This window comes from Monopterus albus, unplaced genomic scaffold (genome assembly GCF_001952655.1).
Source record: "Monopterus albus unplaced genomic scaffold, M_albus_1.0 scaffold46.1, whole genome shotgun sequence".
In the NCBI taxonomy this organism is placed as follows: domain Eukaryota; kingdom Metazoa; phylum Chordata; class Actinopteri; order Synbranchiformes; family Synbranchidae; genus Monopterus; species Monopterus albus.
In genome coordinates, this window is record NW_018127926.1 from 1,770,787 (window position 1) to 1,790,349 (window position 19,563).

At 40.1% G+C, this 19,563-nt stretch overlaps 2 protein-coding genes across 2 annotated transcripts in view; one reads left to right on the plus strand and one right to left on the minus strand.

Annotated features, from left to right (window-relative positions):
- Positions 1-1,268: 1,268 nt before the first annotated feature.
- Positions 1,269-14,799, minus strand: npat (nuclear protein, ataxia-telangiectasia locus). Its single transcript, XM_020600262.1, has 17 exons — positions 14,463-14,799; positions 14,111-14,229; positions 13,965-14,025; positions 13,789-13,861; positions 13,604-13,644; positions 12,868-13,110; positions 12,468-12,543; positions 10,328-10,442; positions 9,356-9,447; positions 9,115-9,196; positions 8,858-8,954; positions 8,618-8,731; positions 6,836-8,230; positions 6,144-6,232; positions 4,639-4,732; positions 3,153-4,504; positions 1,269-2,012 (listed from the first exon to the last, which is right to left on the minus strand). The coding sequence occupies exons 1-17, from the start codon at positions 14,497-14,499 to the stop codon at positions 1,932-1,934; spliced, it is 4,161 nt and encodes a 1,386-aa protein (XP_020455918.1). The 5' UTR covers positions 14,500-14,799; the 3' UTR covers positions 1,269-1,931.
- Positions 14,800-14,972: 173 nt separating this feature from the next.
- atm (ATM serine/threonine kinase) overlaps positions 14,973-19,563 on the plus strand; it is a 28,317-nt gene continuing 23,726 nt past the window's right edge. The window contains exons 1-9 of the mRNA XM_020600261.1: positions 14,973-15,125; positions 15,401-15,518; positions 15,842-15,960; positions 16,462-16,604; positions 16,811-16,975; positions 17,161-17,326; positions 17,472-17,710; positions 18,304-18,473; positions 18,662-18,834. Coding sequence (XP_020455917.1) covers positions 15,447-15,518; positions 15,842-15,960; positions 16,462-16,604; positions 16,811-16,975; positions 17,161-17,326; positions 17,472-17,710; positions 18,304-18,473; positions 18,662-18,834 — 1,247 coding nt within the window. The 5' untranslated portion in view covers positions 14,973-15,125; positions 15,401-15,446. The remainder of the gene's footprint in view (positions 15,126-15,400; positions 15,519-15,841; positions 15,961-16,461; positions 16,605-16,810; positions 16,976-17,160; positions 17,327-17,471; positions 17,711-18,303; positions 18,474-18,661; positions 18,835-19,563) is intronic.

The window sequence follows — 19,563 nt, forward strand, 5'->3', positions numbered from 1 at the left end:
GACAACTTGGTATTTCTCTTATAACATTGTTCCTCCCGCTGTTGTTTCGTGTCCTATCAAGAAGCAACCACATACACTGTGGACTCATGCCACTCATGAAATCCTTATCAGCGACTCTTAAGCAACAAAATATCTGCTGGCAACGTGAACATTTTATCAGCACGCCGGGTAACTAACATAAAATTAATGTCATGAAATTAAATTGTAATTACAAAAAGGGAATATTAAATAGTGAAGCCGTTACCAACTTTATCACGATAATAACGTTGTTACGCAGTTAAATAACCGTCGTACTGTAGGTCAACTTGTGACTAACAAGATATGATACTGAGTACATCATTCACATGCTAACCGGCTAGCACCATGCTAACAACTAAGCTAGGGACATAGGCAAGCTCAACATCAAAACAAATGGGTTTAATTTCAGTATCGAGTCGCCACACGTGCGGGAACATACTTAAAACAATTTCTGCTGCTAAAATAACAAGAAAATAGACCATAACGAGAGGGAAATCAAATGAAAGTCGAACCTCTTTCCTGTCCTCTTCACCCGGAAACAAACACCGAGCCTATTAAAGTAAAATTGTTACAGTTCACCCAGGAAGAAATTTCTTCAAATAAAAGCTTTATTGACTTGATAGGATATGTTATATGAACGTGGAAGCACGGCAGGACATTCTTATAGCGTCTTCTTAACTTTAGACGCAAATTGTGTGTTCCAACTCATAAATTAAAACTTATTGTGTAAACCATGTAGGCACGTTATTTCCGCAAATTGTGTTTTGTGGTCCAATCGGAGGTTGCCAGATTTGCCAGCAAAATGTGACATATAGCATCAGTCACCATACACATCACAACTTTAGGTGAGCGTAAAACATAATAGCACAGTTAAAGGGAGTCATGCGGTTGCTAGAAGAACCAGATGAAAATGGGACTGCTCCTTAGCTAAAACTTGTGTAAAAATTAGGAATTTTGGCCAAGTCCTAGAGTCTGCCTTATGCTCATGACTATCCAATTGTGAGAGTCAAGCATGCTTGAAGGAACTCTCCTACTTTTCTTAATGTGCAGACTGTAGTTAGGCAATTATTATATTCAGAGTGATCAACAATTTATTGAGCTACTTTCCTGGTCACAACACCCCCGCCAACCCCATGCACTGTACCACTGCTCATACAACATATTAGGCTCAACATATTTTTTCAAAACACACCACACTGAATAAAGCCTCTGGGGGTTCAGTGCTTATAGGTGAAAAATGTACACTGAAGCTTGTTTCTTCGTTTTATTAAAACACCATATGAAGCCTAAGTATGCAACAGTTGCAGACATTTTAACAGAGACATACTGTACTACAAACATTTTTTATTCAAATCACTTTTTTATTGACACTTCTTCATTCAGAGGAACATGTCTCTACCACTCTCATTCAGAATTATATTGCAAAGCATAGTTTCCTATATGCAAAGCTCTGATTCAGTGATATCTAGGTTTATCCAACTAGGAGAGGTGCTGAAAGTGGCTGTGGCTGCAAGTGGAGCTCAGCACTACTGCCAACTAGAGTCAAATATTGACCAAGAAAATGCTTTGAGTCACTTATTTTAACATGCAACCATTATGGCAAAGTGCCCAAAAAAACAATGACAATTAAAATAAAAGAGAAAATGACAATTAAAAAAATAAAATAAAATACAAAGTGCCATGGCTGCCCTGGTGCTGCCGAATATAACAGGACTTTGTACAGATCATCCATTCTGGAAACTACTCAGCCAAATCCAATGTCCCCACTGGCTGAAGGAGTCATTGCAGCTTAAAAGGTCTCAGGTAAGGTTACTCCAGGAACCATAGGCACTGGTCTAGCAGATGGCTTGTTCTATTCCTGGACAGTAACCTAAGCAGTATGGTAGTCCTTCCCTGTTGTTGCCGTGTTCGTTTCACTCATCATAATGAAGAGAAGACAGGAACTTATCCACATCCAAGTCATGGGGAAAGTAATCTACAAGTTTCTTCCTTTCCTGCAGATTTAAACCAAAAGTCAGAATTAGTTGCAAGAAAAAGTAATGGCACCGTTTGCAGTTTCCTGGTTTGAAATGTTATTCGTATTAGCAATAGAAAGCAGTTACTGACTCAGGTTTCTCAAATACTTGAAAAAGCCAACTGAAAACAAAACAGATTCTGTCATAGTGTGAGTCTAGTGTGTAATAACTTCAGCATCACAGCTTGTACTGTGTTTTAATATACAGGGCATGGACACAACATCATACAGTTGCAAGAAAAAAATGGCACTGTTTGCAGTTTCCAGGTTTTCTGCATAAACTGGTCATGAACTGCTTCAGCTCAGCCATATTTTTAGGAAGTCTGGTGCGAACAGCTCTCTTGAGGTCATTGCACAGCATCTCTATTGGGTTGAGATCTGGGGTCTGACTGGGCCACCCCCAAAAGGTGGATTTTGTGTCTCAGAAGGCCATTCAGTAATTTACGTTGAGGTTTAGGGTCATTGGCAACACCAGGCTTCTGATGTCACTAAACGACAACTGGAGTCAGGTGTTAGCAAACCTGGAGTCCAAATCAATGAAACGAGAATGGATGTGTGGTTTAGAACCACTTTGATTTATAAAAACACTCAGTGTTGGTGTGCTATTTGCAAACAGCATCAGCTGATGTGAGCTATGCCTCACAAAAAAAGAGATATCAGAAAATCAGATCACATTTCATGACCATTTCATTTTCATGCAGAAAACCAGAAAAGTGCAAACAGTGCCATTATCTTTCCTTCTTCCCCTTCATTCAATGGCACTGATGAAGTAGTTTACTTTAATCAGACATGCAGCTTTTGCTTGATAAGAACTGATAATCAAAATAAAAAGTACAGATAAAAAAAAAAAAATCACAATTCATGATCAACAGGAGAAAGACATCAAGCTTGCAGCCCAATCTGGCTGTGATGCTCATTACATACCAAAGACACAAAAGTGTTGGATGGATGTAAAATAAAGATGCTCCATATTCCTGATTTATTTTTTGAGTAGGCTGAAAGAGGCACCGCAGTAAGGCCATATTGTTACCTACAGTAATACTGCTGATGTAAAACTAGTTTATTGTTAAAACAGTGATAGTTAACACTTTTATACATCCAATATTTATGTTGTACTCACCCGGCCTTTCATTTTGCTTGGAGATCGTTTTGACTCTTTCTTTGAAGGTGGGCTGGCTGTGGGAGAAGACTGTTTACGTTTCTTAGCGTTATTTGAATTTGTGGGAAGCTTTTCTCCTGCTCCTTCCTGACGCAAGCTGTCCTTCAGTGGAGTGCCTGTCCTGGCAATGGCTGCACGTGAAAGTATCATGAGTGTGTGAGCAGCCATGTTAATGCTGTTTTCACTACCAGATTCACTGGCAGGACTGCACGTGGGGATATCCGGAGTGTTGGGAAACAGCAGATGCTTTGGAGTTCCCTCTCCATCTTTACCCTTCCTCTGTTGGGAAGGAGTCCTGGAGCAGTCAGCTGACTCCTCCTGAATACGGCCAGTCCCAGGGGTCCGGGAAAGACTGAGGTCTGAACCGCCTGCTCCAGGCGTCTTGATGGGAGAGGCAGGTGAATTAAGCCCCTGTATGTCTTGCAGCATCTCAGCTGCCTGTTTGGCCAGAGAAATGGTCTTTGAGGGGGGTTTTGTGGCCATAGACTGGGGATTGGTTGTAGGTTGGACAACAGCTGGAGAGCCAAAGTCTCTTGATGCTGATGCTGAAGGTGAAGGTGATGATTTCATTTCATTCTCTTTGTTAGCTGTCACATTTGGCATCTCCTGAGAGGGAGTCCTCTTCTCTAGACGCCCCTCACGTGATTTGGCAGGAGCTTTTTCTGCAGGTTCCTTCCTGTTGCTCTCCTCTGTGTCCTTTCTACTTCCTGATTTCAGTGCAGAATCAGAGGAGATTGATCCAGAAGTATGTGAATCCTTAGCTTTTGCTCCAACATTTCCCTTATCATGATTGTGTTTCAGGTCAATATATTTTGATCTATCTCCCAATTCCAGCATTTTCAAAGTCTCAAGCTGTGAGGCATCACCACTACTAGGACTTGGACTTTGAGACTCCTTGTTATGGATGTTATGATCTTGTTTGCGAGGGTTCTTTTTAATACAGTCTTTCTGCTGCTGTTGTAGAAAAATGGCCTTCTTTGTGTCCTTCTCTAAGGCTCCTCCAAGCTGGGGATCTGCTGGACACCTGACAGTATCTACCCTCCTCTTGGGCTTGTTACCACCTAAGATAGCAGGTTTTGTTCGATGAGCCGGCTGCATATTATCTCTATCAGACTGCTGGTTAGATCGTGATGTAGGTGTATTTGCAGCTGATGGTGGGGTGATTCTTGCTTTAGCGGTTTCTTGGTGAACCTCTGTCGTAGAGTCAAAAATTAAAATTCTCTTGTGACTGGAACCCTTTGCTGCATCCTCTTGGCTTATGTTTTCAGCCAAGACAGGCTGAATCTCCTTACTGACCAGATTTTGCTCAGTGCCTAGAATTCAGAGAAAAAAAAATGTCAAAGAAGTAAAGTAGTTACAGTATCCTTTGGTAACATCAAATAAAAGGACATTAGGTGATGTTCAACTATAATTTACCTCATGCACTTTAAGTTAACCTGTAACTTACCAGCAGTTGCAGACTGTTTGATTACCACTGTGTGAGGTTTGAGCTTGGTAGTCTCTGGGTGCTGTACCGGTACTGGGTTTGGTATGGCAACAAGCTGTAATATGATAATGTTAAGTATTATTGTTCTGGATATTACTAAAATGTCTACAGCCAATAAGGGCCCTTTGATATGGCAATGTTTATTACAACACCAAATTCACAATTCTAATATCTTGAATGGATTGAATAATTCTAACCCTTTCGAGGGAGCCTTACCATTAGTGAGACTGTAACTCTTCAGTGTTTATATTAAGTACATTTTATGGCAATCCTCCATTTAAATATGACATATCCTGGATTTATTCTTTAGGACACCAAATTTCATAAAACCTGTCATCTTGTCTATTACGGTGACAATCTGATCTGAGGGTGGCACTAGAGCAGGGGTTTTCAACCAGTGTTGACCCAGGGACCACACATCTGACAAAGTAACTGGTGGCTACACTGGATGGGCACTATTTTAATCCTGGAAGTCACCTTGGCTTCTCTAAATTTGATATTTTTTCATGAATTTGATTTACAAACAATAAGTAATACAAGGAAATGAATTTTAAAAGATTCCTACAGTGAAACCACCATAGCTCTTGGGGCAGGTTAAACTGCCCCAAGAGCTGCTGATACAGTTCTACAGAGGAATCATCCCGTCTGTTCTCTGCACCTCCATCACTGTCTGGTTTGGCTCAGCAACCAAACAGGACAAGTACAGACTTCAGCAGAAAGTCAGGTCTGCAGAACAGATCATTGGTGCAAGCCTGCCCTCCATGATGGACCTGTTCACCTCACGGGTTAAAAGGAGAGCGGAGAGGATTTCTGCAGACCCCTCATACCTAGGACACAATCTATTTGAACTGCTCCCCTCTGGACGGCATTACAGGTCAGTCACTATGCGCCAAGACAACCAGGCACAGGGACAGTTTCTTCCCCCAGGCTGTCACTCTGATTAACACTTAACCCAGGACAGTATGACTGGACAATAACCCTCAGTGCAATACCTGTAAATATACATTGTACAGATTATACAGATCTGTACAGGTCTCTATTTTTTTAAGCACTCCATTTTTATTCTTATGTACATGCACATTGAGAGCCGCGTACCAGAGTCAAATTCCTCATGCCCATCACGCCTTTTGTTAGGGAGCACCTGCAATACCTTCGCGGCCCACCAGGGGGCTGCAGAACACTGGTTGAAAACCCCTGCACTAGAGGAAAGTTGCACATACAGTATAGTGGAGTTATTCTTTGGGCACCAAATGCTTTGTAAAATCCATTGAAATCCTCCCATTACATCTCAAGATACCCTGTTATGTGTTGGTCAAGGATGGATGTTCCAAGGTGCAGAATGACAGGGTCAGCAGTATAATTATTATTGTGCTGAAACCCGTAAAAAAAAAAAAAAAAAAAAAAAAAAAAGAAAAAGAATTATCTTTTGTTTCCTAACTTAAAAACTGCAGATTAAGTTATGTTACCTGATTGGACACCATCTGGACATTCTGCCCCATTACAGAAACAGGAAGCATCATGGGCTTAACAGGTGATGGTAAGATGAGTGTTGACCCTGTATGTAAAGAATGCTTTTTTTTATCATACTAATACAAATAAAGGTAACAGTGATGGGCTTGTCAGATAATAGGCAATAAAGAACAACAAAACATACTAATTCCTAGACACCAAGGAAAATGCCCAATAGGCAAATGTGCATAGCTTCAAAGTGGACTGTGATTCATTGTTAAACCTGTGGACATCTAATGAGAAATAAATTGGCAATGATGATCATGATCTATGATGATTATGTTACAAAATATTACAAATTCAAAGGTCATAAAATGACAAGCTAAACTTCAAAAGCCTCAAGTACAAAAGTCTAACCCAACCTTGATACTAGAGTGAGACTAATGTTACCGTAATTTCCGGACTACAATCCACACCCACTAAATGTAAGACAAAAAAACATGTACATAGCCGCAGGTGTCCACGTTGTAACATGAGATATTTCGACAGCCAGATCGATCGCCTGTAACTTGAAGTGGCATTATATGCATTTTGTCATGTTGTCCATGATGAGGGTGCGTTCATGAAGCGACAAAAGTAGCGGCTTATAGTCTGGAAAGTACGGTAACTTCCTCTTTATGACACATTACTGTAGACTGTCATCTCTTACCGGTGGCGTAGCCTTGAGAAAGAGATGGTGTAGTCACCCCATACTGGTTGGTAGGCAAAGGCTGTCCCTTAGAGACACCAGTAGACAGTAGCACCTGTCTCGTTTGAACATCTGTGGTTGAGGGTTCAGTCAAAAGAAGATAGCTGGCAGTGCCTCCTTGTAGAGCAGGGTTAGTTGTGTCAAGGGGTAGTTGAATGAAGTAGCTTTGCTGGGCCTGAGATGATAATGGAGATGCGACCAATGCACCAGCCTTACCATTGAGAGGACTAGCATGTGCCTCAGAGTTTTGCAAGCCACTAACTGCCTGTGCCGCCTCATCCAAGTTGGCCTTTGGAGTGCCTGGGGCTGCAGGGGACTTAGCTGGAGAGGAAAGATAGATAGTAGGTATCGTGTCCCCAGAAATGCTGGAAATTGCCTGATTCAAGGCCAAGTCACTGGAAGAATTCTCATCCTGGTTATCACTGATGATGATCTTCAAAGAAACTACATTACTGGAATCAACTGCAGCCTTGCTTGGGGCACTGGAGTTGGTGGTCAAAGGGTCAGGTGGCGCTGCAAGGGGAGCACAGGAGGAGAAGGATACGGGTGAGGCAGGCGTGGAAGAGGCTGGTGCAGCTGTAAGAGTGGCAGAGGTAGAAGCAGATGTAGGTGTGTTAGGTGTAGCATCAGCTGATGATGGTGAGGCAGGCACCGTGGCAACTGTGGTAGTCCCAGAAGCTGATGTGGAAGAGGCAGCTTCAGATATTACTGAGACAGTAGACATTGGCTGAGTGTCCCCTACACTGGTTGAAACTGACATATGAGGTAGGTCAGCAGACAGCATTGATGTGTTGTTCAGTTCAACTTGTGAAGGAGACAAAAACATAGGTTGATCATCTGAAGAGGAGGTTGTAGCAGGTTGCTCTTTAGATCCTTGTACTTGTTTAGGCTCCTGTTTTTTGTCCACAATAGAAGCTGATGTGCATACTGTTGCAGTAAATGTAGCACAGGCTCTTGATGAGGGAATTGTGGCTGAATTACTGAGGGCAGTTGTGGTGGATGTGCTGTCCTTTGTGGCAAGCTCCTGAGTAGGAACACTGTCCAAAGGAGGGGGAGGTGTATTGAGTGGTTCATCAATATCCATTGTTGTTACACCAACACTGTTACTGAAGAGGGATGCTTTTTCTTTTTTGTTAGAGTCCACTGCAGCAAATGAGACTCCTTGAGGATCCCCGTGACTCACTAACAGTTTAGCTGTACTGTTTTCAATTCTGGATGCTCTGCTGCTAGGGGCAAGACATGTTTTCTTTAACAAGGTAGAAGAAGTAGACTTCCTGGTCTTTCGATCTTGTCCAGCTCTCATTTTCACTGTCATTTGAGTTGTATCTGAAGCATCAGCATCTGTGTGTGTAGTGCCTGGAAAATAAAATTGAAGATTTAATGACAAATCTGTTTCTGCATTTAAGTCTTTTTTTCATTCTTTACACAAATAAAATGTGTGCTTGTATACCCATATTTAAATGATATTGTGTCTCCCTTCCTATGATGGTTGCTTTTCATCCTGCCTTGTGGTGTGGCATTTTGAAACATCTACAAATACTTGTTCAATACTCTGTTCAAGCATAATCCCCTTTCAGACTTTGCACTACAATTCACAAATCTAACTATCTGCAGTGTTGTCCAGAGGCACGAAGATTTTCTCCCTTTAAAAGTTTGTATTCAAGAAACCTGCCTTGACAATTGTGAAATAAAAGTCAATAATCAAAGGAGATATCTATGCCTACTACTGGACTGCAAGAATACCTGGATCATCCGTCTGAAAGGGTTTGACTATAGAAGATCCAGCTGTGTCAATCTCTTCTGGACAACTACTAACATCGCCATCTCCCGGTTCTCCATCAGTGAACTTGGTTTTATCTACAAGTGCAAAAAAAATTTTAAAAAAGCATTTCAATTGTGCTTCCATACTCAACTGAAAAGTAATGCAAAAAAGTAGTACTCTGCACAATCAACAAAATAAGCGAAGTGGGCCATAATAGTTACTGTAATCGAAGAGGTCAAAGAGGGCCTGAAAAGCTGGGTCAGACTCCGTTTGTTCCAAAATGTCATGGATGGCATCATTACTCATATGGATTTCGCCCTGTGTCAGAGGGAATGTCAGAAAATGATGTGACCCAGTTATAGTTACATGTGTAACTCATGTAAGCAAAGCTTGATGGCCATTTTTGAGTAAAAATGAAAAATAATTTACATTGTTATATGATGCTATACTGAAATTAGCAGTTCTAGTTTTTTGACACCTGTAATCCTAGGATTTCATCTATAGACTGGTCTGCCTCCACTGTACTTGAAGACGCCTTTGATGTCTGGGGTGTTGTCTCACTGATATTTGAGATGAAACAGGGGAAGAAATATTAAAACCATGACACATCATGTTTACATTGATGCCATAGCTTTGCCACTGACAAAACAATAAATGGCGTATCACCGCAAGTTAATACAAAGGAGCGAAGCAATGCAGTGTTCTGACTCAGCACTTACTTGGCAAGGATTTTGTTGATGTTTTCAGCAAGCTTTTCTTGTAACGATCTGTCCCCCAATATCTTGTCACAAGCATTCTGTATCACAAGTTGCTGTAGAGATTGATATGTATGAATAATCTAACTATAAAACATGAATACTTTCAAGAGAGAGCATGCCATTTGTGTTATCTCCTGCTGACAACAGTTCTTTTTATCCTTTCCACTAGGGGTGTGACAATACACTTAGTTCATGAGACGATATGATACACAACACGGGGTTCAAGAGAAGGAGATGAGACAATATTTTAACACCATTTTTAAGAAATCTTCAATGACAAAATATATGACTGGAGAAAAGTCTTTTATTCGACTGAAAGTCAAAATGCAAAACAATGCAGGTGCATTTTGAAATGTTTTAACTAATCATCTTGTAATGAATGTCACATCACTTCTACTTTCTGAGTGTGAATTATCATATGCAGTAAAAAACAGAATATTTAACCACAGTAAAAGGTTTTGCCACAAATTTAACTGACCTCTCTACTGTATGATTTCACGAGTCTCTTCAGACTTGATAACTGTGCATGAACTATTCATGAGCTTCTAACCTCTAACCGAAGCTGTGTTTGACCTCCGCAAATTGAGCATAAAAAAGTGGCAGGGGCATCTTCTATGCTAAATTCAGCCTCACATTCTGTCACGTACTGATATCGCGAGACAGCTTTTCACATCAACAATAAATATCGTCACGTTTTTAATATTGTAAGATCTCGTCACACCTCTGAACTCACGACATGTAAAATATTAAATGTCTGCAATAACATGTTATTTACTATAATCAAAAACACATTTACTTGTTGAGTCATACAAAAGTGACACTATATCTGTAATTCAGTCCTAAACTCCGGCACAAAACAGAGCACTGAAGATCACTGTGAAGGAAAATGCTTTGTTTGTTCACTTGCAGCACCATATGTACAGATCTACTTACAGGGAAGTTCTCATCGACGACCTCCTCAGTTTGGGGCTCTGCACTGAGGCTACTTACAGGCTTGCTGGGGCCAGTGGACCCACTGGGAGCACCACTTCTCTTCCTGGGGGTGTCCCTGAAGGCAGCAGAGAAGTTGGCAGCCAACACATACAAGTCAAGGACAAAACAATACGAGCACAATAAAGTGCAAGCGCCACAAACTAAAGCTTAAACACATCAATCCAGACCTCTTATAAATGTCACAAAAAAGTTATTGCATCAAATAACTCACTCACTCAAAAAATGCAATTTACAAACACCCATGTATGTAGTACAACCCCAAATCAGAACAAATTGGGACAGTATGTAAAATCAATATTACAACTGAAAATAGTGATCTGTAAATCATCTGTCTTGTATTACACTGAAAACAATACAGCAGCACATTATTATGATACCTCATCAATTTTATTCTTTGCTCAAAAGAAACACTCACTTCAAATCTGATGTCTGCAACACATTCCAAAAAAAGTTGGGACAGTAAAGCATTTACCACAGTGTGATGTTACCCTTCCTTTTCACAACACTTAAAAGATGTTTACAGACTGAGGACACCAAGTGATTAAATGTGTCAGCTGTAATTTTATCCCATTCCTCTGACCACAGTACATGTTTCCACTGTGTGATGGTCCATCCCAGATGCATCCAAGCACAGAGCAGTCAATTGCACTTCTGGACACTGTTGACATAGGGCTTCCTTTTGGCACAGTACAGTTTTTAGTGGCATTTATGGATGCAACTATGTATTGTAGTGCCTGACACAGGTGAGCCAAAGTAATCCTGAGCTCGTTATATTGCTTATAGAAGAGTGATGATTCTTGATGCAGTGTCGCCTGAGGGATCGGAGAGCACCGTCATCCAGCTTAGGTTTTATGCACTGAAATCCCTCCAGATTCCTTGAATCTTTTAATTATGTTTTGCAGTGTAGAGGGTGACATATCCAAATCTCTTCCTATCTTCCTTTGAGGAACATAGTTTTTAAGCATTTTAATAATTTTGGCACCCATATGTTGGCAAACTAGTGGTCCTTGCCCCATCTTTGCCCCTAAAGAGCTTGGCCTTTCCTGGATGCCACTTTTGTACCAAATCATGATGCAGTCACCTGTTGACATGACCTGTTTCAAATCGAACCATCATTTCATTGTTTTACCTCATTACTGTCCCTGAAATGCAACTGTCCCAACTTTTTCTGATTTGGGGTTATATATAAATTGTTCTTTCTTCTGGGACATTAATTTGTTAATACAAACAATACATGCTGTTAATGTTAATAATGTTAATACATGCTGTTTTATGTAGGTAGATTTTCTGGCATTTGGCCATGGGCAACCTGACAAAACAATCAACACTTCTCACGGAACATTCTGACTTGTCGTGACAGTAAAAGAACAGGGCTAACATGTATTAATGGTGGATCAGTTTCCAAGTCTTTTTATTATAGCTACTATTATAGCCATTGATATACAGGATTTCTCCCCATTGCAGAATTAATTGTAGGAGTAATATTCTTGTTCTTGATTTCTTTCAAGTGCTATGTTTTGTCTTGTTTTTTTTTTTAGGTACCTTTGATTTTCTTCTCGGAGGTCCCTATGGCGTTTTGTTGTTTGCTCTCTAATGCTGGAACACTGGAATTTCCCTATTGTGGAATCAATAAAGTCTTACCCTACTGGATGATTGGCACGGCTAAATAGAACAGGCCTATCAGGTGTTAGTTACACCAGGGCTTTTTTTGCTACTTGCTACTTTCTGTCACTTGCTATAACAACGCCCTGTCACCGGCCTGCTTTATTTGAACACACTGTAACTGTAAAACACCCATGTTTGACAAGTCAAACTGTGCACTATGAGAAAGATCTATAGCTCAGTAAACTGACCATATCTAATTCAACTAAAATAGCCACTTGTTTATGTTGCATAGTAAACCCTTAGGACAACCTTGTCACTTTTAATGTTGCAATATGGTAAAATTTCTTCTGTGAACAAAAAAAACATATTAACAAAAACCTGTTAATATGTTTGTCTGTACTGAGAGAGCACATATTTCCAGCCACTGCTGATTGGTAGAACATCAACAACATGTAGCAATAATAATCATCCTTACCATTTCCGTCGCCCAGGAGACATGGGGCCTGGATTTAACCGCTGCTCTGAAACAATTATCTGTACAGACGAATCCCCTGTAATGGACAAATGATCTCAAATCATTTTGTTCCCATCAAAAGGGGCATTTGTTACAAGTTACAATGACTTTAAAGGTTTAGTTTCAACATCTTTTCTGTATTTAATTTAGCTATGCTAGGTTGTTAAAGTAGTAAGATGACCACACAGCTGAAAATGTCAGTAGAAGAAAAAATATTTGTTGATATATACTTCTGGGAAGTCATTCAGTAAGACAAAGTTCGTTCACAACTTCAGCTCAAAAATGACTGGATTAAAGATGAAAAACTAACTACTTTATGAACAAACCAAAATATATTCACAGTATGTTTCATGATACTGACTGGGCATATTCAGTGATCGGTTGCCATCAAGGATTTGCTGGTGCACACCACTATTCTGAGCTGCTCTGGTATGCAGAGAAGTGAAGCTCAAAGGAGTGGACTGGCCGAGCACGCCGTGGGAGGTATGTGCAGGGCTGATGATGGAGCTTGTTTCAGAAACCGAGGAGCAGACGACACTGCCAGCTGAAGCCAGAGTCAAGCCCCGCTGTCTAGCCATGTTTGCCACTCCAATGCGTGAACGCACTGCAATGAACAGAGACTGGTAAATAAAAAGCCGGAGTAAAACTTGAGCTAACACAGAACTGGAACATTCTAATTCATACAGGATTTCTGGTTATATATTAAATCACAGTTTTACTACTGTGTTAAAAGTTGGTGGTACTGATCATTCACACATTACAAACCATATATTGACAATTTAATTGTGTTGGTTGGAGCATCATAGCTGATGTTGGAGGTGCCAATATTCAACACTTGTTTTGACTTGACTGTACTGTAATTACAATACATTTCTGATTAAAGAAGCTGTTTTTATGCAATACATACAGCTGCACAGATTACTTGACATGTTTATTTGATGTCTGGGTCCAACCAGCTTAGGTGAGTGTCAAAAGTTATGGGAAACAATGCTATAGACGTTTATGTAGCTGTAATATGCCTTTTGTTGGCAATAAATTTCAGTGAATGGAAATAAATGAATATTAAATGAAAACTGAAAAGAAAATAACAGACTTACCTCTCTGGCATGCTGATATAGCCGGTGAATTCTGCAATGATCTAAGGAAAGTTACCGAAAAATAACAGAAGAATATCAGTGATCCCACATACAGTCATCCTTCAATAGAAAAGAAGCTGTGGTCAGTTTCACTTTGAAATAGGTGCTCTGATTGAGATAATTTAAATGATCTTGAAGCTCGTTACTTGATCTGGTTGAGTGTAAAATCCAGCTTTTTCCACAAAGATGTCATCACTGCAGGTACCTCATGACAAGACTCTGGTGATAAAAAAGAAATTACCAACAATACAAACATGACACAAACATTATGTATGTCATAAGTATCAAATGTAGTAATAGGGACAATGATAGACAATCTTACCCTTTGTTTTGACAGCCACATACTCATTTAAGATGGTTGTTAGGCTCTTCCCAAAGATAGACTGCATGGGGAGAAACAATGGATAAGCGCATAACATTCACTCTCCAGTCTGTGAGAGGGCTTATCACAGAAAAGGCCATGCTTACAAATACACAAGCGGGAATAGTCCCATCTCCTGTGGTGTGCTCGGCATACTCCTTCAAGTTTGGGCTCTCATGGATGAAAGTTTGGCTTGTAGCGGACAGTCCCTCTTCCTGGAGATACCCTGGGGAAGGTCATTTAATTACCAGCACCCAGTTAGAGAGAAACAGCAGTAACCTTACAACAAAGTTAAAACGGCATACCTGAGGTTATCCCAAACACATTGTAAGCTTATTATTATTGTTTATCTTTGGCTAGTTGAGCGTTAAAGGCTGTAACGTTAAGTTCTGAGCCTGTTTACCGTTTAGCATCACTATTGGCTAACGCTACAGCCTTTTTACGTGCGACTAGACTTACCCAAAACGAGCCGAGCAACATCAGACGGTAGCAACATGACGGTCTGTTGGTTGATATAAAGAGCGCAATAGTGAGGAGCTAGCTACATGTTTAGGAAAAGTCAAACACGTTATACGGCGTCAAATTAAAAAATGTCGGTGATATTATTGTGAAGGCGACATTCGTGGGAACAGCTGCTGACCCAAAAGGCGGGGAGCTCAAGCTACTGCAACCCGGAAGTGCCGAAATAATCCGTCGATCGGAATCTTGGTAGTTATAGTCCAGTTCAAAACATCTTTGTCTACTGTACCCTACAAGCTGCTATATTCACATGCAAGAGTGTAATATATGAAACAAGAGCTGTGCATGTTATTTATTACTGAAATATCACAGGATTAATAAAACATTAAGTTAGTTTTACTATTGATCGTAAAGTTCGTGGACTCACACGCTACTAGCAATGACGCGGATGTGATACGCCTTTTCACCGCTGCTTATGGGGCGGGAACTTCCTGCGTGTTAAGTTTGTATGTGTGCGCGGGCGTGTGTGAACGCATGTCAAGGTGGCAAACTTTTCAAAGACGTCACGCCAATGGCTCCCACAGCATTATAGCGCTTCAGATATCATCTGCACCTGCAAGTCTTTATGACAGCTTCGTAACGTTATCATTATCATCATCCGAGGTCAGTGAACATACTGCAGCAGACCTTAGTGTCTGAGTGGACGTTTGCGAAGCAGATACAAAAGCTAGTTTGGCAGTGTTGCTTTGCTAAAGTAGCTAACGTTAGGTCAGATTGGCTTTACAATGATTATTATTAGTTAGATTGTAGCTAATTAAACAGTCATTTCAATGATATGTCAGTGCTGCTTTAGAGAAGAGAGGTTATACCTATTCTAAACAATTGTGGTGTAGTAAGGACGAATAACAACATTCTCTTTTGCCAACATCCTGTCTCAGCAGGTAAAAACAAAAACAACTGTGGCCTCATCCACTGTGACGCACTATGAGTCTGTCTCTTCATGAGCTCCTGGTCTGCTGCAGGGGCCTGGAAAATGACAGAGCAACAGAGAGGAAGGTAATCACGCTTACATATACACTCATTTGCCTCACCACACACTGCACCGTCCAAAATAATCACACATAGGACACCCCTCTAAAACAATTTGAGCAAAATCTGAACATTATCATCTTCCTGAAGGGAAGATTTATGCAGGGCTGCTGTATTAGACTGCATTAGGTTTAACTAGGCTGGCTTTACCTAATAAATTACCTAAGTGTGAACAATGAAATAACATATATTGCACCAAGCCTTTGTCAGCCTCTCTGGCCAGGTTTAACCAGTAGATGTAGTATAAATTCTACACCTTGACATTTTGTGTCCCCTCTTAATACCCCCAGAAAGAGGCTGAACGCTTCAGACGACTCCTTCGACAGCCAGAGATTGTACAGGAGTTGGATCGAACCTCGGGATCTAAAGATAAAACCTCCAAGCAACTGACATGGGATGCTGTTTTCAGGTGAGTCCCATCTGCATATTTGTATTTTTGTACGTGTGCCACAGAATGCATATATCATTTCTAGCGTAATACAGGACATGTCTCGGTTTTAATTTTATATTCATTTCTTGGAAAACTTTGTTAAGTTTGTACCTGTACTGTTATTAATATGGTAGTATTTTGTAATTTGCCTACTAAGACAATTTTTTGTTTCTGTTGTATCAATATACTTTCACTTTCATTTCTTTGCATCATTCACAAAATGAATAGCAGCTGACACCCAGGAACCTGTGCCTGATAATCAAATGGAAATTTGAATTACCATACTTAGCAGTACAGTAAATGCAATAGCTTTTTATATGTAGAATTGCTGATTTTTTTTCAAGTTGTCTCTGTATGATCCCTATGCTAATTTTGTAATTTAAGTTTTAATTCAATTAGGTTCACTTTCAGTCAGAAGAAAAGGCCTTGATAATGAACATTTTCTCTTCTGCTTTCCATACACTCATTTCCCCACATCAGGTTTCTGCAGCGTTATGTTCAGAAAGAGACAGAAAGCATGCAATCAGGCAAATCTGTCACATCGACAACGCTGGCCACTCGGAAGAAGAAGATGGCTGAAACATGCAGTTTGATCAAATACTTCATTCGCTATGCAAACAAACGTAAGACCTATGTGAGCTCCAGTAGTGGGCTTTGCAGTTTAGGACGTACATTCACAGTATAAATGAAGCCAGTATGATTCCTGTCTTAACCCTGTGATGGATGTCTTTGTACAAATGTTGTAATCATATTTTTCAGTATTGCATCTGGCTCATTCATCTGAATAGTGAAGGTTCTGCAGTTACAATACCTCTTTTTATTTCTGTAGGGGGGCCACGTTTGAAGTGCAGCGAGCTACTGAAACATGTGATGGAGGTGCTGCAGAGTTCGTATAGCTGCTCAGCTTATGGAGAAGATTACAGCAGCCTCCTGGTGAAGGACATCCTCTCTGTCCGCAAGTACTGGTGTGACATCACCCCAGAGCAGTGGCACAGTCAGTAGGATGTTTGTCTAAATATCTAGGAAATTATACTTCTTGGTATAATATCCATTTTGTTTTTTGTTAAGTTTGTTTAAGTTACATGTTAAAAACAAGAATGGAATTTTACATATTGTGTTGTGTTGCACTTACATGCTCTTAAACACTGTATCCCCTCTGTTTATTTTTGTGATCTCTAGACCTTTTGGACATGTACTGCAGCTTCTTCAGCTCGTCATCCAAATCCATCAATCGTGTCTTGGTGAGCAGAGTCATCCACACAGTGGTGCAGGGCTGCTGCATGCAGACGAATGGATTTAACAACACTCTGTTCAGCTTCTTCTCCAAAGCACTGCTTAATGCCAAGTGAGCACTTGGACTTTATTTGATAATTCCTCCCTATATTATTGTGATTGTACTTAGTTGTGACTAAAAACAACACCAGTGAAATGGATAAATTTAAGATGATGCACTTTTTTGTTTTCTTGTTTGAAATCTTTGATCCTTTTAGGCAGGAGAAGCACCTGACTGTTTTGGAGCATCTTGTTTCGGCTCTCAACATCTTCTTGAGATCTGCGGCCATGAACTGTCGGATGAGGGTGTGCCACCTGGGAGAGGAGCTTCTGCCTTCGATACTGTACGTCTGGGCAGATATGAGACCAAGTGCTGTGTTCAAAGAGGAGATTGTGAACTTCTTCAAACTGCAAATATGTGTGCACCACCCCAGAGGAGCCAAGACACAGGACACAGGTAGATTCTGCGCCAACCAAGAAATAGAAGCAGTAGTGTGATTGTGCAATAGTGCTTTTTTTTTTTTAAAGCAGCTTCCAGTGGTGGACATGTTAATTAGGGCTTTACTACAGGGTACATATGATTCTACTCATTTGACTTCTACAAGCAGCGAAATAGTAGAAAAACTTTGGAAAAATAGTTGCATTTGACCATTTTCTCATTTTGTTTCTCAACATTTTGTGATATTCTGGACTAGAAACTGAAGAACAAAGTTGTATATTCAGTATCTAATGAGATATGATAAGATATTTTCCCCAGGGACCTTATTTTGTTAAAGCAAGCATTGCATATTTCATAATCTAATACAAAAATCGCCATCAAAAAGAGAACAGTCTTTAAAACTTTGATATCACTGAGTAACTGTGCCAAAAAATAAAAATAAAATAAAGGCGACTAATGCTTTATTGTGAAAAGTAAACTATTGCCTTTGGTGGAAAATTAACAATAATTCCAAATCATGATTTAAGGCTAAGAAACCAAAACATTTTGAACCACAGGTATGTTTTTAAACAGCAAACCAATAACCAGTTGACCCCTCTTTTATATATTAGGTGCTTATGCTGAGGACTGGGCTCGGTGGCGGAGTCTGCTGTACAACCTGTATGATGCTTTGGTCAGAGAGATTGGCCATATAGGCAGCAGAGGGAAGTATATCACAGGGATGAGGCACATAGCCGTCAAAGACAATCTCATCGAGCTCACAGCTGACATCTGTCACCAGGTAGTACAGATTAAGTTTCATTTAACAGCCAGTAATCACACTTTATCTTGTCTTAAAAGATTAAGCCATTATATGGGTTTTTCTATATGCTTATAATTATAAATGGTTAGTGTTGGATGAGCTCTTAAGAATTACCTGTCTTATAATATGTCTGTCCTTACTCTTCTTGTGTTTCCTACATGCTGTAGCTGTTTAGTGATGACAGTGACACCGATATGTTAGAGGTGACCCAGGCATTTGCCACTCAGATAGGCAGTCCCACCCACGGAACAGCCAGCAAGCGGCGCCGAGTCAAACTGGGCTGGGAGGTCCTCCGGGACCATCTGCAACCTCAGGACAGTGACTTTGATGTCATACCATGGTAGGACAAAAATTAATATAAGAGCATTTTCAAGTTTAATACTCAGTACAGTCACTTAAAAAACATTTTATTGCTATAATTTTGTAGGTGAAAAAAGCAGAAAGTGGCCGATTGTTTCTCTGTTTGTACCCACTGCAGATCAAGGATCATATAAAGATTTTTTTTTTTTTAAGTTTCTTCCAACATGTAAAACTAAGAAAATTGATATTGCGAAAAACAAAATTGATTAGACATTTCAACAAATACGCATAAGACATCACAACATTCCAATAGTACATGCTTGAAAGGGAGTAGGAAGAAGTATACACTTATCTAGTCTTACCCCCTTTCTTAGACCGTGGTACCATTAGCCCAACACCGGACACTCAGGTGAATGGTGTATGATCTTCTGTAAAGCGCTTTGGCCAGTGCAACACACTGTTTCCATTTACCATTTTACCATTTACCACACCAACAATACTCCAGTCTAATCTGCCATCACACCTCCTCATTCATATATCTTGCATTACAAACCCTTTTGTATTTATGTTTAAACTGTTCTATGCTAGTACAATATTTTAAGTCCTCCCTTAGCTTATTCCACAATTTTACATGACTTATAGAAATACAAAATTTTTTTTTAGTTGTACTTATAGAATGAATTTTTAAATTCAACTGACCCCTTAAATTATATCCCCCTTCTCTTTCATTAAACAATTTTTGAATTCCACCAGGTAATAAATTGTTCCT